The sequence below is a fragment of the Musa acuminata genome, chromosome BXJ3-3 (assembly GCF_036884655.1).
Source record: "Musa acuminata AAA Group cultivar baxijiao chromosome BXJ3-3, Cavendish_Baxijiao_AAA, whole genome shotgun sequence".
Classification (NCBI taxonomy): Eukaryota; Viridiplantae; Streptophyta; class Magnoliopsida; order Zingiberales; family Musaceae; genus Musa; species Musa acuminata.
The window spans coordinates 28,134,670-28,161,874 of record NC_088351.1 but is presented as its reverse complement, the minus strand read 5'-3'; the positions used below and the strand labels follow the sequence as shown (position 1 = coordinate 28,161,874).

General features: G+C 38.8%; 2 protein-coding genes and 1 long non-coding RNA gene across 6 annotated transcripts in view; all 3 read right to left on the bottom strand.

Moving 5' to 3' along the window:
• Positions 1-1,505: 1,505 nt before the first annotated feature.
• Positions 1,506-4,157, bottom strand: LOC135632921 (transcription factor bHLH77-like). The gene is made up of 7 exons (XM_065141795.1): positions 3,268-4,157; positions 2,950-3,171; positions 2,787-2,852; positions 2,627-2,695; positions 2,466-2,537; positions 2,194-2,373; positions 1,506-2,095 (listed from the first exon to the last, which is right to left on the bottom strand). Exons 1-7 carry the CDS (start codon positions 4,027-4,029, stop codon positions 1,994-1,996), a joined length of 1,473 nt encoding a protein of 490 aa, XP_064997867.1. The 5' UTR covers positions 4,030-4,157; the 3' UTR covers positions 1,506-1,993.
• Positions 4,158-4,892: 735 nt separating this feature from the next.
• LOC135633135 (uncharacterized) lies at positions 4,893-7,408 on the bottom strand. Its single transcript, XR_010494912.1, has 2 exons — positions 7,226-7,408; positions 4,893-6,276 (listed from the first exon to the last, which is right to left on the bottom strand). It is a non-coding gene; the product is annotated as an uncharacterized LOC135633135 (long non-coding RNA).
• Positions 7,409-8,430: 1,022 nt separating this feature from the next.
• Positions 8,431-27,205, bottom strand: part of LOC103978538 (probable ubiquitin-like-specific protease 2B) — a 33,777-nt gene continuing 15,002 nt past the window's right edge. For 2 of the 4 annotated variants that reach the window (XM_065143334.1, XM_065143338.1), the window contains 12 exons: positions 23,075-23,275; positions 22,873-22,948; positions 20,069-20,177; positions 18,202-18,267; positions 17,353-17,499; positions 15,669-15,869; positions 15,540-15,595; positions 15,368-15,458; positions 12,540-12,630; positions 11,596-11,715; positions 9,669-10,094; positions 8,431-9,510 (listed from right to left, as the gene is read on the bottom strand). In XM_065143334.1, the coding sequence (XP_064999406.1) occupies positions 8,680-9,510; positions 9,669-10,094; positions 11,596-11,715; positions 12,540-12,630; positions 15,368-15,458; positions 15,540-15,595; positions 15,669-15,869; positions 17,353-17,499; positions 18,202-18,267; positions 20,069-20,177; positions 22,873-22,948; positions 23,075-23,275 (2,415 nt within the window). In that variant the 3' untranslated portion in view covers positions 8,431-8,679. The remainder of the gene's footprint in view (positions 9,511-9,668; positions 10,095-11,595; positions 11,716-12,539; positions 12,631-15,367; positions 15,459-15,539; positions 15,596-15,668; positions 15,870-17,352; positions 17,500-18,201; positions 18,268-20,068; positions 20,178-22,872; positions 22,949-23,074; positions 23,276-27,205) is intronic. The other 2 variants (XM_065143336.1, XM_065143335.1) reach the window with 2 other exon arrangements.

Genomic DNA, 27,205 nt, shown 5'->3' with positions numbered 1-27,205 from the left:
TTATGCTTACCATTCTTAAGAATCAAGAGGATTGATGGAGGAAAGATTTAAGAAGTAGACATGGAGAGAGGCTGCAACAGAGGTGATACTGAGTTATTCATAGACACAGGTCCTTGTTTATGGCTCCTTGGTCATGATCAATGCAATATCTAAAAGCTACATGATATTTCTGCAATGTGTATCACAGTATATGGAATGAATTGATTATATCTACAATTTTTTTGTTCTTACTGATTGTAAGAACAAATGTTCTGTGAACTGGTTATACTCAGGATTGGTGCAATTGATATTTTGCTCTGCCTACTAAAGAAAAGGACAAGAGTGTAGTAATCTTAATCTTTTGCCCAGTAAATTTATTACTTCTTTTTTTTTTCCTTTTAGAAAACCAGCTGCAAATCTGAGGCCAGAATTAGTCTTGCAGAAATGGATTATGTAAGATCATTTTATTAATGTAATGCTGTTTCATTTGTGGTTTCTTTGGGGGTCACAGTAGACAAATCTATCTTCAGTCTCTATCAGAAACATTAAATCTGTTTGATACTATGGTAATCTGAAATTAACCTGGTCATCGACTAGAACATGAACCATCTATAAACTCCGAAAAAACTTAAATTTTTCTAGCACCATGTATCTGGGGGGAATTGAGAAGATTATGTCCAGTTTAATTAACTGGGGGGAATTGAGAAGGTTTGCCAGTTGGTTGACAGGAATGTCTGAAAGCTCCATGTATCTGAATTTTGCCAGCTTGGCTGTAATATAAACTAATATGTCTATATCTTATTTCATTTGGTATGGAGTTACATACATCAAGATCGATGACTTCCCCCCTACTTCTCAGAGAAAATTGCTCCTAATGGCTTCCATCTGATTTGTGTTGAGATCCAACAAAATGAAATGTTAACTTGTTGATCTCCACTTGCATGATATAATTTCCTTGTTGCTTTGGATGCCAACCAAGCCATTGCGGAGTGGCCAAACCTTATGTAGATGAGAGGCAATGTCCATTTCTCCTATCAGGATGGATGTAGACAGACCACCAGCACATTTCATTAGGTCTCAGGATTTGATTGAGAAGAGTCTGTCATGTTGAAGAGCCCACAAAGGTGAAGACCTCATCACACTGGCTGACAATGAAGAACACAGATTCAATATTATCCAGCAGATTAAGTTCTTCCAACAGGAAGAACACCATAAAACCATTTGATGCTTGTGCAAATAAGATGTCAGCAAGGATTAGTGACACATGAACTTCCAAGCTTTATCCTTGTTTGGGTACTTCAAACAAGAGGAGCATAAACTTCAATTAATTTTACAGATATATCATACACTTCTTAATCCATAATTAATCTGACAGGACAAAAGAAGAGAGAATTCTAATGCACCATGACCTCCAGGTAAACTGTTCTTCTCTTCTATGAGCTGTAAGCCTTGTTGATCAATCCTTGTCAGATTCAGATTACAGCTTATGTAAGAACTGATAGCTTAAACAAATGGAGTTGCAGGTATGCCTGAATCCTGTGATAGATGTTACGTAAACAGGGAAAATTAAAGGTTGCAGGTTCCTTTGAACTAATGGTTGACTCCATAAGCACTGTTCTTAAAGTGATTCAAATTTCTTCCTCATACATCACAAGAAGCACCAGAAAAAAAAAAAAATCAGCAATAAAAAATTCAAGGCATCTTGATTAATTCATAATGAATAGTTTTATCATGGTAATACAAAATATGATCACCATGCTAAACCCTCCCTCTTACATCTTCACTCTTGTTCCGGCTCTCACCTTGTCACGATCTTACACCTGATGAAAGAATAAGTTTGTCGCCTGAAGTCTGCGGTCGGACCGAATGCTGTTAGTTGAAGGCTTCTTGTGCTGCTCAAATACAAGACTACTAACTTAGTATGAACTCATCCTGCATCAAATGTACACCATAAATTTTCCTATAATCTTCTGTGTTTATGGAGTGACCAAGTTGAACTTATTAGTCTTCCAACTCATTCAGCATTCAAGCTTCGCGAGAAGAACTCGGCTCCCTGGCTCTGCCCAAAGCCCAATTGAACAACATACTGGAGGTCACTTTCCCAAAAGTTCCCAAGCTGAAAAGGCCAGCATTGCTTCAGTCATAAACTTACTCTTCCAACAAACTTTAATCAAGTTATGCCTGTCTGTAGATGTTTAATGACAGCATCATTACCTGAGAGGTGGCATCGGCCAGTCCATCAATAGGACATAGTGGCTGTTGGCCGACGCCAAGACCATTGGTGATGGCACTCTGTAGAGGGCTCCCTTGAGGTCGCTGAGCATATGAGAAAGCTGTGCTTGTTCCTTCTAATGGATAGACTTGCTGTGGCAATGGCTCATGTTCTTGATGCATCTATATTGCAAAGGACAAACTAAGGCAAGCCCAACTCAAATTGGTGGACATCTCAGAGAAAGGATCCGAGAGAATGAATGCAAAGAGCTTACATTTTCTTGGAGGAGAGTCTCCAGGTCAAAATCTAGCTGGGGATTTATCGTAGCTAGCTTCATCGACAAGAACTGAAACCAGATAAATGTAGTTCAGATGGAAATCTAGTTTACCGAGGAAGATCATGTTTTGATCTTTCTTAATGTCTATAATTCTGTACCTCGACTTGCCGCTGCAACGACTGCACGTAATTGATGATCTCATCAAGCATCATAGCTTTGCCAGTTATCTAGTATTCGAAGGCATTGGGACTTCATTAAGATTTCTGTGCTTGGAAAACAAATGAAGCATCTTTGCAGCACAACTATCAGCAAGCTTACCTTATTGCAACCCGGTACGAGATCCTGCAGGAGCTTCATTCTCTTGCTGATCTTTTCTCTTCTGACCTGGTAATTCGAGAAAGAACGCAATGACAAACTTGAAACTAGGAAAAGAGAAAACCGAGAATGATCGAACAACATGAGAAAATCGTTCTTTGCTCACCCTCTCGGCGAGGCTGTGGCTGTCAGTGGCTTGCCCTCTTCTCGCCCTGACATGGATATAGTCCTTTGGAGGCTCCGGCGGCTTGGCATTGTTCTCTTTTCCCTTCTTCTGGCTGGCGCCGATGTTTTGCTCAGTCTCTTGCTTGACTACCGAATCCTTGTCAGCTCCATTATTTTTAGCTGATTTGCATCTCTTCGCATCAGGATGTTCGTCCTCAGCCGCCTGCAATCCAAGAATTCTCATGCTATAGTGTCGAGAAGAGAATTATGCATTAAATCGGAGAAAAAACCCAGTGCAAGTATCAATTTTGAGACGTACTGTGGGAGAATTCACGTTGGAGGATGATAAAGGCGCCTCCTTTCCTCTCCCCTTCGATGCTGCTTTCCGCTTACTAACGTTGTTCGCTGCACCACCTGCCATCGTCCTACCAGACGTCGACGATGGTGGCATACCACCACCAAGCTTGGATCTCATCTCCATCTCCATTCTCTCTGGGTTCGATTTCGATGCGTCCTTCCCATTGTCCGGAACTCCCATCTGCAGCGCACCGGCTGACTTCAGTGAGTGGCTGCTCGGAACCCTTGACAGATTCCGGGCCACTGGGAGCCCGGATTGGTCTCCGAGGCCGCCGTAACTCCACGCTCCAAAGCAAGAGGACCTCGCGGCCCACTCCGTGAACCCTGGGTTGGCGGCGAACGGCGTGAATTGCCCGTCCGCCATAGTCCCTGGCACCGGCAGGCCTCCCCCGCCCTGCTGCCGGTGACCCAACACGGGGAGGGTGAGCTTCGGAGGGGAATCCAGCGGCGTGCTGTAACACGAGGTCTGGGAGATCTCCCCGGAGTCGCAGATGCTGCCGAACCGCCCAATGAGCGCGCGGACAACGACGCTACCGTTGCCAGCCGACGGATTGGAGGACGGCGACGAGACGAAGGAGCTAATCGCCGACTCGAACTGGGCGTCGTGGTGCACCGGCTGCTCCCAGCCGAGGTCGAGGAAGGGCCGGGGCAATTGGTCGGCGACGGCGCCAGAGTTCATGTCAGGCGACTTGCAGTCGACAGATAAAAATCGCTCCTTTTCCATTCCTGCGGGGGGAAACTGAGGCAAGGAGCGCGAAAAATGCGGAAAGGAGGTATTTTTACGAGAGGATGGCGGGGAAGAGGAGGAGAGCGAGAGACTTGATGGGCGGAAAGAAGGCGGTGTTGACCTTCGGGTATATATAGAGAGAGAAAGAGAGAGGTGGGGCCGGAAGGCGAGAATAGGGTCACCGCAATTGGCGGTGAGGGAATGCGGGGCTTTGGACGCCAGTGATGGAGGAGCCATGGAAACCAGCGATGGGGATTAGATTGCTTTTGGGGAAGAGAACAAAAAGGTGATAAAGCTTCAACAGAGAAGAGGACTAATTGAGATTGACAAAAAAGATCAAACTCTTCAGATTTAGTAGTGTCGAACTTTTAAGAAAAATCTCAAGCTTTCTTTCTCCTACTTCAAAGTAGAGGATTCAGTGAGAGAAAGAAATCAATGTCTTCAATTATAAGAGTGCATAAATCAATAGGTCTCAACTTGTTTTTACAATAATAAAGCTTTATTTTTTCATTATTTCTTACTAGAAGAAGAGAAGGAAGTAAATGAGACTCTGATCAATGCGGGATTTATTAACATATTGTAAGGATATAATTTTATCTCAGTTAAAATAGAAGTCCTCAGAGAATATTAAGGCTTGTTATATGGAGAGAGAGAGAGAGAGAGAGAGAGAGAGAAGGCTCGAACCCATCAATATGATTAGAGAACTCGTTAGGGAGTTTAAGAAAAGCAATCCAAATTGGATATAATGCACGTTTGAAGAGCACATCCGAATTGTGCAAGTCTTTCTTCAGGTCTGACGAACATCTTCTTCCTGCGCAGGTGAAAAATTCCCAGCTGTAGATTATAAGAGCCATATGCCATGTTGTTTAAGTTGTGTTCCACATTGCTCATGCGGTGAATTCATGCATACAGAGATCTTTGACTCACCCTCTACTTTTATGGCCACTTTGAAGCTATGCCAATCTCACCCATGGCAGCAAGAAGGCTACCAGGAAGAACACCTGGTTTGACCAGGGGCAAAATGTGCCATGAAAACAGAATGGATGAATACCATCACCGTCACCTTCCCGGTGGCCGACTCTTTTAGCTTCTACTGTCCCTCAGGCTCTATGAAAACACCGTCATGTACCTCTCTCCGTATCCTCTCTTCTAGTTCTTGTCCTGCACTGCTGCTCATCTGATCCATCCATGTGAAACCAGTTCAGAAATGTTGCTTCTGCTTTCTTTTTCTCTGTTTAATCTGCATATGTAGCTCTTGTGAAATGACAGCTGGTGAGGATAAGAAGAGAGCTCTTGGATGTTCAAAGTTTGCTTTGAATTGGCTTTAGCAAAGCTTGTACATAAGATCTGGCGATGGGGGCATTCATGAGCTCATTATTTCATGGCTTGATGCATCGACACTCTTCCAGGAAGACTCATCAGCTGTACGATCAGTCTTCACAAGAAACCAAAAAGGATTGAAACTTATGACTCTGCTGTGACACACTTTGAGGCTCTGTCTAAAGCTGTGTTTGTCCCATACCATCTCCATCAAAGAATCCAAACCTTTAATGGAATCTAAATGAAAGACTCCAAACTCCCTGTTGTTAGTAGACAACAGTAGAAAAGAATTGTTCATGGCATGTGAAACTTTTGCAGAGAGGATGAGGAAGGATCGATCCAATAAATGTCAAGATCTAGCTGCCACTCTTCTCTTCTCAGCTTCCATTGCTGACCCAGCACCGACCTTGACCACCTTCACCTCAGCATGAGAAGAACTGCTTGCCCACTCCAACAATCCACTCTTTTCCCTTGCTCTTCTCCTCCTCATCAGTGCACCGATAACATCTGCAGAATTTGATGCATTCACTTGCATTCAAGCTTCAATCATGCTCATTTTCAGGTGCCTGCATGCTCAATAACTCCACCAGTATTGAAATGCTGTGAATTATGTGTTTGTGTTGGTATAGTAGCATTGGGAGATGGACAGAGAGGCTTAAAAGAGCTGATGAAAAATGCTGAGAAGAGTACTTAGTTCTGAGATCTGAATCAGAGGATTCACTGAAAACAATGAGACCTGTGTCCAAATAAAAACTGTGGCAGAAAGATTCATGGTTGGTGATGGCATCTTGTATTCTCTGCTGCTGCATTATGTGTTCTTGCTGCTCTCTTGCTGAGTCTGATTTGGACTCTCCAATTGGTTGTTCTATGAAAGGGAAAAGTTTGATTACCATCAATTAACCACATTTCATTTAGCTCTTCAACCTGTAAAGGCAAATACATTATTTTTTGAATCTTGAAAGGATAAACAAATAAGAATCCTTTTCTTTTCTGTTTTTTGAACATCTCAACACTTATTAAAAGTACCAAAATCTTTTATGTTTTCATGAGTCAACTGGATTTTTAAGAGGTGGTTGCCTACTTACTCACTGCAAGAATGTAAGAAATGCTAGTCTAGAATTCAATTTAATATGTGCTAAGAAGTGTCACAGTCTCCCATAGCCTTTTGAATTAAAACATAAGACTTCAACACCAAATCTAGAATGGTATTTTAATCAGCAAGTGATAAGTGCAAATTAAGCAACTCACATTCCAAGTGAAGACCTCATACAAACCACTCTTCGAAGTGTCTTCTAAGTTCCTTTAACATGAAAAATATTTCTTTATTTTGACTGTCTTACAGTTACTTCATGTTAAAGTCATCTATCATGCATGCATTACTGTTATATCTCAATTTGATATGAGTTTCTGTAATATATCAGGCTGATAGTAATACAAGCATATCCGATGGTATATCAACCAATACTGCTTGGTATCATCCAGAAAAATTAATAAAAGATTATCTGTAATCTTAGATCATATATATATATATATATATATATATATCATCCGAACATCGATGGAACCGATAAATATTGAACTAATTGATATTTAAAACCATAGTCACTACTACATAGCAAATGAAAGAGAGACACTAAACCCATCAAGTTTATCAAATAATAATATTGTATTAATTGATGTCTTGATAGCTAGAGGTCAGTGCCAAAGCCATTTTTATCCTGTCTCTTCTTCTTCTTCTTCTTTTTTTATAACCCTCTTAAGCTTTGGAATCCAATCCTACATTATAATAACAATTTAGTTATATGTTCAGTAGCATTAGAACTATAGTATAGTCATATAAGAAGACTTTTTGGATTAGATAATGCTTTCGTACCTTGGAAGTAGAGTTTAAGAGGACATTGCCTGCTGCAATGTCTCTAACTCTTCATCTTCTTTTCCTTCGTATGTAAATGTAAGTAAAAGAAAGAAGAAGACGACAACAGAGACAACACAAGCAAACAACACAATTCATGTCTCCCGGGCTCCTTTCATCGTGTGCTAAGCCACCCCTGTTTCAGTGCCCAAGAAAGCTCCTGATCTTGAAGTTACAGTACATATGTCAGCCACAACACTCTGTTCTGTTCGTGTTTGTGGAGAGGCCTCCAAGTACGTGTAGCTGGTAAACTGATGATGAAGATGTGGTTACCACCACATCTACGAAACATTGGTGAATACGACATATTTTTAGGATGATGCTGACTAGCTTTTTAGGATGATGTTGACTAATCGTTTTGATAGTAAGGTTTACCGATCGAACACCATCTTCATCATTTACCCATTCGAAAACAACAAAAATTAGCACCAGTAAATAATGCAGTCTTTGCGAAGGAAACTGCATCGTGTTTCACATGATGTGGTACGTGTACTGGCTCGCCCACCATCCTTGAACATTGTAGCTAATGTTCATGAAGATTCCGAGAAGAGTAGGAAGTATGACTTCTCGAGTGCCATCTCTCACCGACAAGGCAATGGGTTGTAGATTTCCTTTTACCGCCGTTACGGATGACTAATGCTGTGTGATCGTCACTTGGTTGTCAAAAAAGTGAAATGCTTGGGAATCGAGTGGAGAGGGATAAGGACTTGATTCATAAATGACCATCGTCCATCCTTGGATCGACATGATCGAACATAACCAATGTTAATAGCATTCAATCGATGCATGCTCAGAAAACCATTGAAAATAATTTTATGATCATGGATGATGGATGCACCTACATATAAAATACCTCACACCAACGTATGATCAAACAAAATAAACGCTGTCCAGAACCAAGGCTCATCATCTCAATGGGCACAGATCTCCCATCAATACAGGATCCGGAAGGAACAATGTCTGCGGCCTTATTTCAAGATTACCATGACATGAATCCAACATCCAAACTACAACTGAGCAATATTTACCATTACATCAGAGCCCACCCTTAACCCTGTAATGTCAAGAAACCCTTCCATGTGCAACATATACGTCAGTGTGTAAATCCGCTTGTAACCATTTGCAGAAAGTCATTTGGTATTTATGTATAAAAACTCAATTAACTATATAAGAAATCCTCGGGGACTATCTGCATTAAAGAGTTAGTGAACAGAAGCACTCCACTAATGAATGACAAGTGACTGGTTAAACTTGATTAAGGATACATACTTTTTAACGTAGCCAAGGATATTGGATGGAAGTTACTGCAGAAATTCCATCTTCTATAAAGCACCAATTCCAGTCTTTGATATCTTGCAAAATTATTTACATGTTGCTACAAAACAAACCAATGATGACCGATTTGATTGAGAGAGTCATGTACCATTATTATGGCTTTCTCTGGTGAAGCTCCGGGTGCGCATTCTAGTTCCTTCAGGGATCGTGACCTTACGCCGCTTGTGTGGCTGCCGCACTAGTATTCGCCCTATCACTTGAACATCATCCTTGTCCAAAGGCTTCACATCGTCAGTAACGATGATATCTTCAAATGAAGAAGGCAAATTCACTTTGCAGTTGCCATCGCCACTACAGATGTCCACGCTGTGGGTTTCCGGATGGTTATCATCCGGTCTGGCTTCAGAACGAGTTTCCTGGCAATCCTCACCATCTCCACTCTCTTGGGTGCCAAGTTCGACGCACTCATCATGCCCATCCACTGTTCCCCTACCATCCATTACCATACAATCTGTAACATCACTGACCCCATAAGCGTGTGTGTCGATGTCCCCACCATCTATGATCTGACAATCTGTCTCCCTGGTGCAAATTCTCAGAGAACCTTCACAATCTGTGCCCTCTGCTTTGGATGCATCATTTTCTTGAGAATCTTTAACAAAACCATCCAGCTTTTCTCTAGGAGACGAAGTAGGGCTCTCTGGAACATAACCAAAATTCTCTGGTGAAGCCAACCTCATTTTTTCATCTTGCTCTCTTTGATCGATATTCATACTGTTGGAATTCATGCATTCAGATGCCAGATCTGTATCTGCATCCTTTTCATCTGCAGTGCTCCAGGGTGTTACATTGGCACTACTTACATTCATAGAGTTCATACAAAACTGGGCATTAGGGCTTCCATCCTGTGGCTGACAATCTTCTTTCCCCAGGCGAGAGGAAGATAAATGTTCCCTTCCATCAGCATGCTCCTAAATAACAAATACAATATGACAATAAGATAAAAATAAAAAAGATGCAAAGCACTATATGTGCCAGCTCAAAAAATGAAATAACAAATTCCAAGGTACATTTAGGACCTCAGAAAAATCTGGTGAAAGTATTAAGTAGACAAAGAAGAAAACTATACCAATATTGGGCATGAAACAAATAACAGGTTTGATGAAGTTGCAGTATGCCGGTGACCATCAGCTCCATGCTTGGGTGAAGACATTGTATTTTCTCCTGGTTCAAGAAATTCTGGAATCATCAATCTTGTTTGTTCATCACATTTGGTACCAGAAGATGATGCCAGATGTCCAAATTCATTTCCAACTCCAGCATCAGGACATACTGCATCACCCACTAATCCTTTGGCTGGGCTGCAGTGTGCAGAAAGAAGTTCTACATGTTCTTGCTCAACGTTAATTTCAGGATACCCTGAGGATGAAGGATGCACTTTGCTGCATGTGCTAGTATTAATTTTCTGAGTAGGGTTGTTAAGTTCATATATCAGCTTCCAGATAAGAGAACGCTTTAGAGAAGCCTCAGCAGGTGGAAACCAATCAGCACTGAGCTGAAAATATCCGAGGCAGACAAGTGAGCTGGAGAGAGATACATTCTATTTATTTAAATCTTGTAAAACTAGCATAGAATCCTAATGCCATATGGCACTTCAGATGAAAATGAGACATTTCAATCAGGCAGGTTATTATCTTGGGGCATCATGTCAAAACAAAGAAATATTAAGCTCCGACTCTTACCACGATAAATCCACAAAAGCATAGAAAGTTTGAAACTCATTCAGTACAGACTTGTGTTCCTACAATATGTGCTAGAAAGTCCTCATTTGGCGAGATTGCAGGCCCTTGGCCAGACAAGATTAGGGTCAGATGAACTCATTTTAGAGTATGTTCAACAATTGAATTAATTTCTCAAATGTGTTTCGTGTGAAAAGTCGAGACGGGCAAGAAATGCAAACCCTGACAACTATGGTAACTGTCAAGCCATTGATTGTCAGTGTCTTGTGAGTGGAACATCTGAAATTACTGGTTTTCAAACAAGAAAGGAGGCATATATTATGCTTTCTTGAAAAGTGACACATGGCCCATAAAACCATCCCAGGACAATACATCACTAAGCATCAACATTAACCAAACTAAGAATCTGTTAACAATTCCATGATCCCAATGCTTGTCTACATCTCATTCAATATGCTGTTTTCCAAATCACAATCAATCTTAGTCCTTCCCTTTTCTTGCACGTTTCTTCCTAAAACACATCCTATTGCCTCACCTTCTCCCATATCTTTCATTTGCATAATATCCCTCCCCTTGAAACCACTCTATTTCTGTCTACCATTTATGTCATCTGTTTTCTTCAGCCTTATTCTCTTTTTATCTTCCCTTCTTCGTAACTTAACCTCCACTTTGCCAGGTACTGTAATGTGGTGCTTTTTTCCCTCCCAAAAGAGATGCTTAACAGGACATGGTGGTAGGTCCTGAATGCAACAAAGATGAAATATCAAGACATCAATGATAATAATTGGTCTGAGGACCAACTTGAACTGGACCTCATAGTTTAGAAACTCACCATGTAACTTATTCAGAGAAAAATTTTATGATTTGTTCATCCGAAGTCCCATAAAATCAAGAAGTCAAGAATCCATATTTGTTATGGCAAGCATATTTTATATCTAAAATTCATATTTGAAGACTGGCAAGCATCCATCACACTTACTCAAAAGGATTCATGGTGGCATAGTTGCCAGAATACCAATGTTGTCAAAAGTTTTTCCATATACAGAGTAACTTGTACACTCAGTAATACAAACATTTTCTAAGACGACCAATGTATAAAAGCTTAACAATACAAGAGTATAAATATATACTTTAGAGTTTAGAGTAATTACACTAATATGCAACTATATCTACAGGAATGCATCTTACAAAAGGAAAAAATGTAGAAAAATCTTGAGAAGTTACAACAGCAACATATTTTGCATTGGCCTTGTCATTAGAATATATTAACAAAGCTTAAGGTATATATTATTTAGAAGAAGATTGAAAAGAACTCACAAAGCTGGAGAACTTGGTGACTTTGAATGGGTCAAAACTCACAGGAGCCTCTTCCAGAAACAACTCAACATAGTGGAGTAAAAAGAGACCACAATCAAATGAATTCTCCTGTTGTGGCAACTACAACACCAAAAAAGAAAACATTAAAAAAATGAAAATTGATCTTCCAGAGAAAATTTAGAAAACAGTTAATACAAGCATGTAAATCAAGATCTATCATTCAATAGTTGTATCATAATGATTTACGACAATTAACACAGAATAATCAACTTAGATTTTATTGAATCATGTAGGTACTGCTTATGTGATCTTTCACTAATATGAGAGAGAGAGAGAGAGAGAGAGAGAGAGAGAGAGAGTTGTCTAAGATCAAAAAGTTCTCTTGAAGTTGTCTTATGTCATTAACTCATTTTGATTGCACATGATCATACATATATATACTATTTATATTATGGTAGACATATCATACTTATATACATGCTGTTATTTATTTCTAACATATGAAAAACAAGTAAACAAAATACAAAATAGAGAAAATAAGGATTGTTTTGCATCCAGATGTCTTTATAGCTTAAGAATGTACATCTAGCAGATGAGCTAGGTCATTTCTCCAATATAATAAACCTCCTCAAAAATAATGTTGGTAGTCAAGAAGTGAAAATTCTTGGAAAAGACTGAAATAAAAAAAACACAGGTAAAATATAGATTAATTACATCCAGCAGAAGAGCAAGAACTCATTTCTCCCATTTAAACATCCTCAAAGATCACTTTAGCCTTTGAGAAGAGAAAATTCTTGTAATAGCTATGAGAATGCATTATTACCAAGGATAAACAAGAAGTTATTAGTTATGAAACTGTATACCATATTAAATAAAGAGTATGCCCAAGTTTTTCAACAACATTTTCCTTGTCATAGGAAGTGGATCTAGAGAAAAAAACTAACCTCAAGCGAGACAAATCTTAAATTTAAGTATTTCAAAGAATCATCTTCAGTTGTTTCTGGGTGTCTCTCCTTCCATTCTTCCCACATGTAACTGTCATTCACGAAACGATAGTTATTAGGCAATGACACAAATCAAAACAACCAATGAGTGCATCAAGTAAAGATTCTAGACATAAATTAAGCACATATTGCCAAAAATAGAAAAATAATGCAGAGGATTTTAACCAAGGAAAGCAATTTCGACTGACTCTCGGTATGGTATTTACTGATCCAACCGTTGATCAATCGATCGTCGACCAATATGCAGACCATCCAACTTCAGGCGATTCGTATGCATGGCATATCGGGCAATAGGTCGTGTGAACCGAGTGGTAAGGCTTGTGAACAAGGCTTATTGCCCCATTCAGGCCTAGAACTAGGCCTGGATTGGCCAATAAACCCAACCTATTTTTTTATTTTCATAATCCTAAAGATAAAAAACCCTAATACCTAATCTCTCTCATGTGTTCTCTCTCTTCCCTAGCGCCTACATCTACCGCCACTTGCATCCACCACCGCCCACATCCGCCACTACTTACATTTGTCGCCACCATGCCCTAGCAATCGATACTCTCCTCACCCTCCTCCATTGCACTCTCTCCTCTCCTCCACTATGCCTCCTTATAACACCCCGATTAGTCTCATATCAGAAGTAGGCAAGACAAAAATTTATTTGATGGGTATACTACTATCAACTTCAGCTTAAACTTTTTGAGCTAGTGGTTCAAGCTTAACAAAGTTAACAAACCAGTTATTCCATCAAGCCAGGTCAACATTTGGTATCAAAACAAACTTAGTTTTAAGGTATGATATATAAACTCAAGTAGGAAAGGATTCCCTATGAATGAAGTAAAGGGATTCGTCAAGGTGTGGAGCCTTCACTGAGCTATGCCTCGCATGCACCATGTTAAGGCCTGATATGGGCTATGCTAGGCCTTGACGAGAACATCAAACCCTTAAGCGGAGGAGTTTGTAACACCCTGATTAGTCTCACATCTAAAATACGCAAAACTAAGATTTACTTATAAGGATCTGATGAGTATACTACTATCAATTTCAACTTAAGCTTTTTGAGCCAATGGTTCAATCTCAACGAAGTTAATAGCCCAATTATCCCATCTGAGGTCATGACATCCTCTCCTACACTATTGCATCTCCTCCTTTACCTCCACCACCTCCTTCTATTCCTCCCCCCTTTTATGTACTAGATTCTAATGTGCCATGTATCAAAACACCATAATAGATCGGACCTGTATCTAGCCAAGGACTGGCATGGGTTCGATACCCAAATTTGAAAACCTTGATCTCAATGGTAATTGCGGCACATTACACATCTGAAGTATCGACATTTGTAATATGTAGAAGTTTGTAATGAAAAATACAACCAAAAATAAGGTATTCTTATTACACATGAAAGACAAAAAGATTAAGCCGAAACTAAGCCTTGCAAATTACATAATTTAAATTACACATTACAAGGACTACTTGGACTGATGGGGGATGAAAAACCAACATCAAGGTTTGCTTTCCAAGGTCATGTGCTGATGGATGTGCTCGCAATGGTTCATGTTAAATTGGTCATTTCCCACAAACGATCCAATACAGCTAACAATATCTTTCGAGCACATGAAGATCATCAAGATGATGACAAGTTTCAAAAGTTCAGCTGTTCTCATTGGATCCTCTGGCAATTGATTTAGGCTCCCAACACTGTCCATAGAGTACTATTGAACATGATGAGAGAGATTCTCCAATAGCAACAATAATTGAAAATCTTTTTTTTTTTCATGAAAAGCAAAAACAGGTCATTCAACACCAGCAAACATGCACTAAAGTCTCATTATAGGAGAAAAGAAAAAAGCTTCAAATGAACTATAAGGGATAAATGGAATGATAGAAACATGGCAAAAGTTGGCTAGATAATAAAAAAATCATTCAAAGAAAATATCAAAATGTGCAAGAAAAACACGACAAGAATAACAATGACAATAGATGAAAAAAGGAGTGGTTTGAGAAGCCTGAGATGGTCCCTACCTCGATCTATATCAATGCTATCTCTCAGTAGCTTCACCTATGACCCTTGGTTTCAACTTTTCCTCCTTGGACACATCTTTTCGGTGAAAGAAAAAGAGCTCCAAGAAATAAATATTAAAAAGGAAGAAGCACATGTCCTCCCACAGTATGCAACATGCCTAACCTAACGAGACATCCCAACAAGAGTAATCTGATATCTTCACAGCTAACCATTATGTATAACTAAAAAAATGTATCATCATAAATATCAAAATTCGTTTAGTTATTATTTGAATCAATCTGCTCATAACAAACAAATTAATCTTCGTGGATCAAGTAATTTAAGGTACACATCACAAAGATTCGTGGGGAATGACAAACCAATATCAAGACTTGCTTTCCGAGGCATGAACACATGCTAATACCTGGTGGTCGCATGGCATGTGCATCCCTCAATTTGAAGTGTGGATCATGTATGAATGCATGTGCTCACAACTGTTCACGTATAAACTGGTCATCTGCCAGTTATTTCTCACAATCATTCATAATAGAGGTAACAAGTATCTTCCAGGCACACAAAGTTGATCATTTCATTACCTGAGCTTATTATTTTGCTTAATTGACAATATCAAATCCCACCTTCAGGTAAAGATCCAAGTATGATGTCTAATGACCATAAATAGTGCTTGCCACAGACACATTTATGTTACCATAAACAATTACAGATGTTAATAAACTGATAAACTATGTTGGGCCTTAAATGTGTATGTGCTTACCTTTGGATAATATTCTTAAGACCACTATGACTTCCCTTGATAGAATCCATATGTAATATACAAGGCACTTTGTCAGAATCAATTTCATTATCTGCAATAACAAAATAAAGCACGAGTAAAGTTGTGCATATGACTGGACTGGAGTATGAAACTTCAAAACAGAAATTCTTGCCTTCCAAGTTTGCTACTTCTCCTGGATGACAAATAATGAGCAAACTCCAGTGCAGGCTGCCATTCAAGTAAAATTTAGATCAAGATGCAACGGTTTGCCTTCTAAACACAAATTGCAAAAATTTCTTACTTGAAGTTTACAGGTATGAATATGTAGTCCTTCTCAAATATATTTACTTTCCGAGTCCATTTACGGACACGCAGGAAAGCTGCTCTGCCTTCTGAGACACAACCCCGGTCCTTGTCAAGATCTGCTAGCTTACGGAAGAAAAAGCTGTTAAAGAAATGAAACCTATGCTTCTGATCAGGTTGAATCTTGTTCTTCAAGTACCTAAAACGCAGTAAACAACAAATGTTCAAATTCCACATAGACAGTATAAGCAAAATATATATCAAAAAGATATGCATTGACTTAAAGATAATACACAAATAAACAACACTAATAAAAGATTCACTGATCTGAAAACATTCATTCTTATCCAACCATCAATATAGAAATTCTACAAGAACAACAGAATGATGAATAACATATGTGAAACAGTGAAAGAACTAGGCCAAACATGATATCATTTAATTATATTAATGTAATAGGTGGCTGTTATATACATATACACACACACACACACACACACACACAGAGAAAAGACTTCAAATTTATGCATCTCTAACCTTGAAGATAGCAATGGAGCTATTGCAGTCCTAATACTTTTCTGGTCACCAAAGTGAAGTGTTAGGTGATGCAAAGATAAAAAGAGCATACACAATATATGAGGCTCCCACCAATGCGAAGTCTGAGAGGATCAATCTATGCAACCTTACCTAGTTCTAAATTAGGTAATGCAAAGATAAATTTAAAAAAATAAAATAAGAATATGAAATTTGATATTAATCATAAATCTCAAGACACCTTAATTCTCTATTATGGCATATCTTCATCCTCAAACTTCCTTGTCCCCTTTTCTCTCGTTATATCTTTCCTCGAGTGTGAATATTACCCAAAACGTAGAAGATGAGCGAACTATGATGGCTGCAGCATACAGTAATCATAATTGTAGGAACATCTTTTCTGTTTTACAGTCATGGTTGTAATCATTTTTCTCTTTTTTGCCTCCATTTCCACCTTGGTTTTCCCCTTCTTCCCTTCATTTCTACTCATTTCCGTCTTTTTCTATTAATGATGCTGTCAACTACCTAGGATTTCCAATAATCAGCCAACTTCTGTAAAGTTTGTACATTCTGGCCTATTTGACCATTTTCTGGTTACAAGGCTGAGTTATTGAATGAAATTGAATCAATTTAATGATCAGCTGTCTTGTAATAGAATTGGCCTAATGCAAACCACCATTTTTTATTGTTCAAAGATTAAAGAAATAAAAGCATCTGAAAAGCAAATTAAAAGAAAAGCTAGGAGCAAAATTGAAAGCCTGAATTATAATCAAGGCACCAAAGTTACAACAAGGAGAGGTGCTAAAGATAAGCAATGAAATGGTGATGCTGACTATGAATCCAGGTAGATGTTTCTCTACAATCATCCACATAATAGCATCACACTAATGGAAGATATTTGCGTGAGTAAGTTGCTTACATGGACATAATATTTACACATAAATCTGTCCTAATCCACAATGTTATGCATCAGAACAACTCATATATATTAAATTGATTAACTGCAAGAAGTCATCTGTACAGAACAGATATACCCCTCTAAGTTACATGTTACTTGACAATAAAGAGCATTTCCTGAGTAGAATTCTGTGCAGGAATAGCAAAAGGGTCTATCAAGTGAATCAGCAGAAGTATTCAGTTGAGCTTACTTGATATAGAAGTCGATAATGGTGTCATTGATGAATGTCTCAGGTTGTAATAGATCAACATCTCTTTTACTTATAGAAACAGCATCAGGATCGCCTTTAGGGTACACAACATCTTCAAAGGAATCTGCATTTCTGAAGCAAAGCAGACTGCACAAATCAGATGTCACAATGGAAGTATAATGAGTGAGACTAAAATCGTCCTTAATCCACAAAATAATATGCTGTTGTTGACAAAAAGGTACCACTCCGAAGATCTAGTAGCCACCAGGATGAAAAGTAGCAGTTATAGCATCACACTAAGATCACCCTAACTGTCAAGCATACGCATAAGTTCTGTTCTTCATTTCTGAGAGAGCTTCTTCTGGTTTTTATTAAATTTTATGGACATTCAGAATGCTTCAGAGAATGTTGCCTTTAGTTGCATTAACAATAAAATGGCAACCATATGAGAAACATTAGAATGCTAAATCTTGTTCATCTATTATCTATTGAGCACATGAAAAGAATGTATATGCATAAATCTATGAAGAGAAGCCATGACTTCATACTTATATTACATGTTTAATCAGAGACACAGAGATAAATGCACCAAAGCGAAAAATCATTCAGTTTGATATGATAACAGTATCTAATACAACAATGTATAGAAGTAATGACAAACAAGATTAAGGATTCAACATGAGCATGTAGGTTGCTGAGATTTCTGGGTTTATTTCCAGATTCTGCTTCTACACAAAGATAACAAATAGGGCACCCAAATCAAAGAAGACAACAAATACCAATATTGTTAGGATCGAGAGTAGTTTCATCATCAAAATACGAGATTCAACAAATATAACTAGAACTCACTCTGTGAAGTAGTCCCTTGAAAATAATGCACTAGGATCCAGTGAGTCATCTTCCCACACCATATCTCTGAAATCAAAGAAAAAAATGTTTTCAACAAAAAGGCATTGAGAATTTGAGGCAAGCAGAAACAGATAGCATGAACATGAAAAATAAATGTTCAGAGACCAAATAGTAGTAAAAAATATTTGGTTAAGGGGTACAATACAATGGTCTATAACAAGATTTAACCATGTGAACTTTTAACTCTAGGAACAAAATGCACTAATGCATTTAGTGAATAAATCCCACCTTGGGTTAACTACCAACACTAAAGACCAAAAGTAACAATTGAAGCCACAGGAACATACAATGGAAGATATTTGGCAAAGTTGGGAATTATCTTCTACAACAAATATATATATATCTTATATGTAAAACTTGTGGTTGAAGTTTTTTGGACGTCACCAGGCCCACTATAATCAGCAGCAACTATAATCAGACTAAAGAGAAAAACAACCACAATGGTAGTGTTGGCCTAAAGCATGACCACCTAATAAGCTGATAACAAAAATTAGGTTCAAGAGAAAATGAGATATCCTGCAACAAAAATGGTGCAATAATGCTCCACAATGCAAAAGGATAATAAAAGAACAGTGAAGAACTAGGAAGTATAGAAAATCAGTGAGAATAGATAAGCAATTGCTCGAGATCCTGTACCAGGGCATGATAATAATCTTGAAAAGGGGTGACGTCCAAGGGTCAGAAGTTCATAATGATGTAATAAATGACTATTTCATATATGCACATATAAGGGTGAAACTATACCGTGACACTCTTGACAATGTAGGATTTGCGGATTATCATTGGTATCTTACATGTGTATATGTAACAAAAAGTATTAGATTCATATATCACCAATCACAAATGGTTATGACAACCAAAGATCACAAATCACATGTAAAAAATCATAAATTCACAACATAATTATGTCACTTACTATTACTGCAATTAGCCAAAAAATACCAATGTTAGCCAACGCACAAATTCATAAATCATAACATATTCTCTGAGACCTTGATAAGTAGTTAAAGGACTAATACATAACCAAAGTGAGAGCTTTTCTCCATTGAGGAAACAAATAGCTTCAGATATTTGAATTGTATGAATGGGAATTTAGAAATGTTAAACTCTAAGCTAAACTAAACCCTACAGAAACCCCAAAACAATGTCAACTAATCCTTTCCTGAAGCATTTATGTTTAGAGAACAAAAGCATTTATGATGTAGCAATGTGCTGAATCTTGATTCTTAATTTAATTATTGACAGAAGTAACATAGAAAATGTTACTTCTACAAAGGCTGAGAAGTTGATCTTTAAGGACAACTTAATTAAAAATTTACAACTAGGCTGACACAATGACCCTCAGAAAGATCTACATCTAACATCACTACTAGGTCAATTTCTCCATCTAAGAAACTGACAATCACATGTGATGTGGCATCCATAGTGGAGACAATACCTACCCATAATAAAAACTTATTAAACTATGGCAACAACTAAAGCGCAAATCAAAGAAGAGTCTAACAAATTGATAGCATATTAACATGTATTCCAAGAATCAAATATTCTTTAGCTCATATACAAGTTTGATAGAAGGGCTGCCAGTAATTGTGTCTCCATAAAATTTCTTGTGAGCATTATAATACACATATCTCCAGTGAGATAACAATGCCACCGAGTAACATTTGTCTACGCTAGTAGTGGCTCAGGGTACTATTCCCAACCAGTGAAAAATAAATTAATTAACAATGATATTCTTAAAGCAACTGTGAAATCATACAATAGCTTAGTTGTATAATTGCATAACTTATGAGCTTAAAGAGCATACCCAGAATTTGCATTCCATATATCTCTATATCTTGCTGCCAGATTTCTAATCTTGTGTTCCTTCTCCAACCAACGCATGTCGTTCACAGAAAAAATTACCTTCAAAACATCTAGAAGCAAAATAAATAATTGAAATATCATCCTGAGCAAATTCATCAAGGGAGAGTGGAGAATATCACACTAGTGTAAGAGTTGCAGAATGTGCTTCTGTGCTCATCACAAAAGAGATCCTACAGTGACAAAAATTTGAAGGAAAGATAACGGAAAATGCAAACTGTATTATCTAAACCAGACGTACAAATTTCAAATTGTCTTAAGCAAGGTTCGTAATTTCGTACAGTACCGAGCTGAGCTATACTGAGCAGTATGCTCTGACGTCTCGACGTCTCGGTATATATATATATATATATATATATAATAATAATAATAATAATAAAGTTAAAAAATAAAAAAAGGGCGATGTCGCCTCGTTTCTTCTCCCCGTGTGGGGAGAAGAAACCTTGTTTTCTTCTCGCGATGTCGCCTCGTTTCTTCTCCCCACGAAGCCTCGACGACATCGCTAAGGCTTCTTCTCCCCGCGCGGAAGAGGAGAAGTCGCCGACGATGCCGAGACCTCATCACCTCAAACGAGGAGGAGGTGACATCTCATCTGCGGCGTCCGGCGAAGGAGGGCGACGACGGATCGGGATCGTCGAGGGAGAGCGGTGCTGGATCTCCAGGTTCTCCCTTTTCTTCTCACTCTTCTTCTCCCTCTTCTTCCTTCTCCCTCGGCTAATACCGTCCGGTAACGGGCGGTGATGGTCGAATCGACTGTCACCGACCGATTTCGCGTGGTAACGGGACGGAAACAACCCCAATCGAGGGGTCCGCGTACTAGTTTGTAGCGGACCGGTACGTACCGCCCGCATCATTCGAAATTAAAAACCCAAGTCTTAAGTACCATGCATGTTAGAAATTAAGAGTTGTGAACTTTGAAGTGATCACATCCATGAAAAAGAAACTTCCTTCAATTGTTCAATTAGATTTTTGAACTAAATAAAATTATACTAATTTTTTGTTGTTGTAAATTTCATATGTATACCAAGAACATTGTCCTTGATAATAGCCCGACCAATTCCTTTCTGTATATTTTGAACTGAAGCACCATATGTTTGTGTCCCAATAACCTAGAATGGCCCTAAAATTGAAGATGAGGTAATAGTCGTCATCCTTTAAAATCTCCGATTCTCTCAAAATTAAAAATGAAGAGACTCCATATTTGATCATGGTAAGAATCAAAGTATCGACTGCAGTACACACCAGTTCAGCTGGCATGAACACTTTTATGTCATGACACCAGCACAGTCCAACAGCACTAGACATCCCCATAATACCATGTCATGTGCATTGATCTGGCATGCAGCACCACAATGTTTACACTTACACAATGTCTTAAGTCATGCACAGATGCATCCCGCAATTCTGATACATCATTTCACAAGTATGGTACATCCATTGTAGTGAACAGATCAACAGAGTACAAATGACTTCAATCCATATGCTAGTCCTATCAACATGGGCATCACTGTCACTGGAATTGCAGGAAGCCGAATGAATTACCATTATCTATGGACGAGTGCATTACTGTCACTTATTTCTTTACTAGGCAGTGCGCATTAGATAAGTTTCATGAACCCTTCCAAGTTACATAGGACATCCCAAGACCTGCGTGTAAGTGTGAATCTTCAAGTCAAATCCATCTTAATCACAAATTCTAGGATCCAAGGATTCAGCAAACAAAGGACCGAATATCCAAATAATGGACTTATAATATTGAGCAGTTATGCTTATAACCAAGGACGATCTTTCACCAGGACCGAAACAAAACGGGTGATACATACTCATCCGTCTGTGAATCATTACATGGACTGTTCCCGTTTCAGGCAGTCCGGTCCGCCCATATAGAAAAGAAAGAATTTGTCTATGCCTTTGCCCTAATCACATCTTGCATGTGCACGCACGACCAGACCGAACACTGTTGCTGCACATCACCTTTGCCCTAATTGTGTCTCATGCATGCAGGATATATCACGAATGTCTACCGAATATGCCTCTTCTCCTCTTCCTCCACCGCCTCCTCTCCTTCCTCTTCCTCTTCTTCTGTCTTCCTTCACCACCACCTCCTCTTCTTTTTTCTTTCTCCACTCCCTCCATCATCTCCTCTTCTTCCCTTCTCCTTTTTCTTCCTCCTTCCTCCTCTTCCACCACAGCGCCTTCCTCTTTGCATTCATGTTCGTCTTTGAAACACCGGTACCAACCGATACGTACAGATTCGGCCAAGGACTAGAACAAGTCTGGTACGCAATATGACAATCCTTGCTTATAACTACATAAAAGCTTTTGGCACCTCCATTCCTAACCAAGTTCTATAGAGAAAAGAGCACACACTTTATGTCAATATAGAACCGGGCAGAGACAGCCAAGCTCACAATTGGAAGCTTTATAAATTGTTTATTGAAACAAAAAAATCAACAAATATATGTAAACAGACCACAGATATATGTCATTTTGTAAACATTTTCCACCTGACATAAATATCAGTACTAAAAAATCAACCTAACAACCCAATCTAATCCAAAAGAGTACACGGCTAACACAAAATCTAGTGGCGACCAGATTATACAAATCACAGAAAAAAAATAATGCATCAAGGAGTTCAACTGCCAATCTCCCATTAACTGAATATAAGAAAGAGACAAAATTGATAGAAGAAGTATGTAAGAGACAAAGTCAAAGTAAATTGTAAAAAAACATTAATGAACGTACCAGAAACATTATGATGTTTCTCACTTTTAGTCACATCATTTGCTCTAAGGCAAAGTTTAACCAATGCAGTAGTTACCTGGAATAAGGAGACACAACTGATGCTATGGACAACAATGTAATACATAACACAACAATAACAACAAAGCTGTAACACTACAATGTAATACAAAAAAAAAGATCTTCCATGGCTAAGAAAACTCACAGTTCCACTCCACCGACAATCAATATGAACTATATCAGAAACAGCCCATTCAGAAGCAAACTTTTCATCACTTCCACTTGCATCTGAACACTCAATCTTAATGCAATCTGAAGAGAAGACAAGCTGAGAATCTCCATACAAAGTGTTCCCATGTATGACATAGTCAGGGTAGATCATGACTGACATCTGATTGTTAAACTGCTAATCACAAAATAGAAGATAGCAAATCAGGTAAATTGCTTTTAATATGAGCAAAAATAATACTTGAACTTGCAGGATTAAACTATTGTGTTGAAGTTCCAAGTATTTTGTTCATAAAAATATACTTATGCACTGCTGACAGCTTACAGGATCCAAGAAAAACCAACATCAAAATCTGATTAAAACATTCCAGAGTTGAACCTTAATTGCCGACATATTGTACACAACCATTGAATTCTACAGTGACAGGGAATTATAAGTGGAAGAGTTGCAGAATTTTATTGGGACCTAGATGAGATTACATATTTACTTAAGACAATGAAGTACTAGTTTTGGAGCTTTTGAATTCATATATTGACTCTTTCGAAGCTCACAATTTTTTGTAACAGTTGTGTTTCCTTCTGTCATTATATTGCTTAGCATTGCTTTCAGTACATTCTAAGCTCAAGTTCATCATTGCCAAGTCAATCTAGATTAGCTAGCATGAATTGACTGCATTAGGTTAGGTTGTATCTCATAGATCAATCTACATCACATGTATGACCAATTGTCTATGTTGTCATATTACACTCTATCTGATGCCCCCAAACCATCCACAACCATAGACATGGATGGGTTGGGTCACTACACTTGGGCTAACCAATTTGAAGCCACATGTTTGTGAATGTTGCCAAGTTATTAGATTGGTTGGCTACCAACTCATGAAGATTGTATCAGCTTTCTGCATGGGTTGGCACATGGCAATATGAAGATTTCATGATGCACATGAAGAAAAATGTTGCTTCACTTTCTCCCACATTGCAATCACCAAAAGTGGAATGGTACAATAGCAAATCAGCAAGTGCTATCTTTAAGTTAAAGAGGTCCTGACCATGGTTGTCAAAAAGACCTAGTAAACCCTGGTGACAGATCTATCCTACAGACTAGAGGTGCCTCAGGCTTCCTATGTGGAAGCCAAAACAACCAAATTAACAAAAGCCAATTCATTCATGCTAAATTCAACCAATACATAACAATCATGGAATTTCAATAACCTCTAAGAGTACAGTGTTTTTGTGTATTTGAATCCTGCAGCAGTAGTATTGACATTTGAAATGCATCATTATTATTTTACAATAAATAAGGCATGCATTGCATATACATTCATGCATGAATTTATCTACTAACAGAAAACAGTATGTATAAATTCTTAAATGTTTATATGGTAATCTAGCATAGACAAAGTATCCTAAGACCCGATATTTCAAACTTTAGTGAAAAGGTCTAATACCAAAGTCTCAGTGTGACCTATTCGAGCTTGCATTGGCATTATGAACAGCATATATAACCACGATTTTCAGTTTTGGGTACCAGACTCATGTTGTTACGTGGCCAAGCCGTTTCAGATTTTGTCGGTATGAGGGAGGCAGTAACGTAGAAGATGAAGAGTGGAGGCACCAAAGAAGAAGAGGAGGGGAGGAGGAATCATTACAGGAGGAGAAGGATGCAGCAGAAGCTGAGGAGGAGGTTGAGAAGAAGAGTACTGCTGGCAAATGGGAGTAAGGCAGTACCTCATATGGACCATCCGAAATTAGGCAGTTCACATGCGGTTTCATGTCCGGATTGGTAAATATCAGCCACTACATACTAGTCCAAACAAAATTATGCTCCTTGTGTATAACATAGCTAGTTGCCCTTGACATTGCAAATAGTCCATATAAAGAAACACAAAATAATAGAAGGCCAAGTGCCAATTTCAAGATGAAGAGATAAGAGAATGATATTCTTTCATTCATAAATTTCCTTACTTTTCTATCAAGTGATGCAAGCATGATGAGTTGTGGGCTTCAAGGGATATCTAATAGTTTTTAGACCTTATTTATGCAGGGCAACACTATACAAGATACAGCTAATCGGCCTCCAACATACATACATACATACAACTAATCGGCCCAGTGATTTAAAAAGCGCTAGGCGCCAAAAGACGCCAAGGTCCAAAAACGCCCGAGGCGCTAGGCGCTCACCCGAGCGAAGTGAGATGCTAAAATATAAAAATATATAATATAATTAATAAATATAATTATTTAAATTTTAAATAAAAATATGTTATTAAATTAATCTAATAAATACAAATACTATTACTAGTATACAGTTAACAGTATATTGTATACTGTTAACAGTATACTATCGAAGAGTGTAAGGGAAGAGTCGGAAGACTAAGGATGTTGACTGAGAAGAGCGGGAGCAGGAGCGACAGCTGCGAGCGACGACAGTGGTAGCAGCAGCGGTAGCGACGACAGTCGCACCGGCAGCAGCGAGCAGCGGGAGCGGAAGCGGCGAGCAAAGACAGTGGCAACAGGAGCAACGACAGCAGTAGCGAGAGCGGGAGCAAAAGTGGCGAGCGGAGACAATGGCAACAGTAGCAGCGACAGCGGCAGCGGGAGCGACGAGCGGTGATAGTGGGAGCGGCAACGGTAGCAGCGAGCAGCGATAGCGAGAGCGGCGAGCGACGACAGCAGCAACGACAACGAGCAGCAGCGGCAATAGCGTGAACGACAAGCAGGGTTAGGGTTGGGGAAGTCACACTGATATCGATGCTTTAGTTGGTTCGATTGAACCAACTAAAGCACCAGAGACCGAACCAGCGTTTGCCAGACCTCAAACGCTAGTTCGGTCGCCTGGTTTAACCCAAGCGCTCGCCCGAAGCACCCGGTGCCTGGGCTCGGGCGAGCGCCCAGGTAGCGCCTCTTTGAAGCGCGCCGCCTGGAAATGAAGCGAGGCACTCGGGCGTTGCCTCGCCTCGCCCGAGCGCCTAGGCAAGCGCCCGAGCACCTTTTTAAATCACTGTATCGACCTCCAACATACATATATATATCCATTGTATTTATCTTCTTTTCATCTGCAAGCTGATATATGTAGACTACTACCAAACAACTATTTCCTCTGAAAGTGTAAATAACACACTTAAGTAGAAATAAAATCAACCATAAAAAGCACAGGAGACAACAATCAGTCAGACCTTTCCAAAAACAAATTAGTTAAATTAAGGCTCTTTAAAAAAGATTTACCAAGGTTATTAAGCATCTAATATAAAATACATCAAAACATCCAATAGTACACACAAGACTAGCCAGCAGATAACTATCAATATGATATACACAACGTGGACAAAATTACACCAGCAAGTAACGCTTGTGTCAGTATAAAAAGTGACTTTATTCAAAATTGAACACAAGTTGGTTTCAACTCTACAACTTCTATGAGCATAGAGCTGAAGGATGTTTGCTATCAGATCTCCAATTCTAGTTGGCCTCTTCTACTTGTTCCGACTCGATCAGTCTTTCCAGTTTCCATTCCTTTTGTTATCATTTGGTTCCTCCTATGGTTTCCTATTTTTTTTCAGTTTCAATTCTTGGAACTTTGGAGAAATAAGTTTATTTTTAATTATAGAGATTATCAACATGATGCATACCAAAGATCTACAAAAAAATCCCAAACTATTTATCACAAGCATCTAGATCATAACCAGAACCAAGGAATTGAATATCATGGGATACCACCTATACAAGGCACGATGTACTAGGCCATGTTTAGACTGGGTTGTGGATGACCTGGTTTGATATTTAATCGCATTAAAGTTACATTCCAATTCTAAATAGATTTTGGTCTACAGATTGTTGGTATGGAACTTTATGATTTGCGGCTTGCAACCCTGTCTCCCAATAGAAACCATAGGGCAATGTGCAATACTCAGAGGCATTGTTGGAGGAAAGGGGCAGAAATTTCTTATTTATTCTTATTCTGTTTTTTTTCTTACCCAATTGGTATAGGTCAAAACTGACCTGCGACTGTCTCCCAATAGAAACCATAGGGAAAAGCCCAATGCTCTTGTGGCACTGTTGCAGGAGACGAGCAGAAGATTTTTATTTACTCTTCTCTTTTTTCATATCT

Bases quoted from the DNA above. Each gene is read 5' to 3' on its own strand.
- LOC135632921 (XM_065141795.1), bottom strand. From the start codon at position 4,029: ATGGAAAAGGAGCGATTTTTATCTGTCGACTGCAAGTCGCCTGACATG. The intron at 2,696-2,786 runs GTAAGCTTGCTG...TTCGAATACTAG, and splicing joins TCGTACCGGGTTGCAATAAG to ATAACTGGCAAAGCTATGAT. The intron at 2,374-2,465 runs GTAAGCTCTTTG...TTTGCAATATAG, and splicing joins AGACTCTCCTCCAAGAAAAT to ATGCATCAAGAACATGAGCC.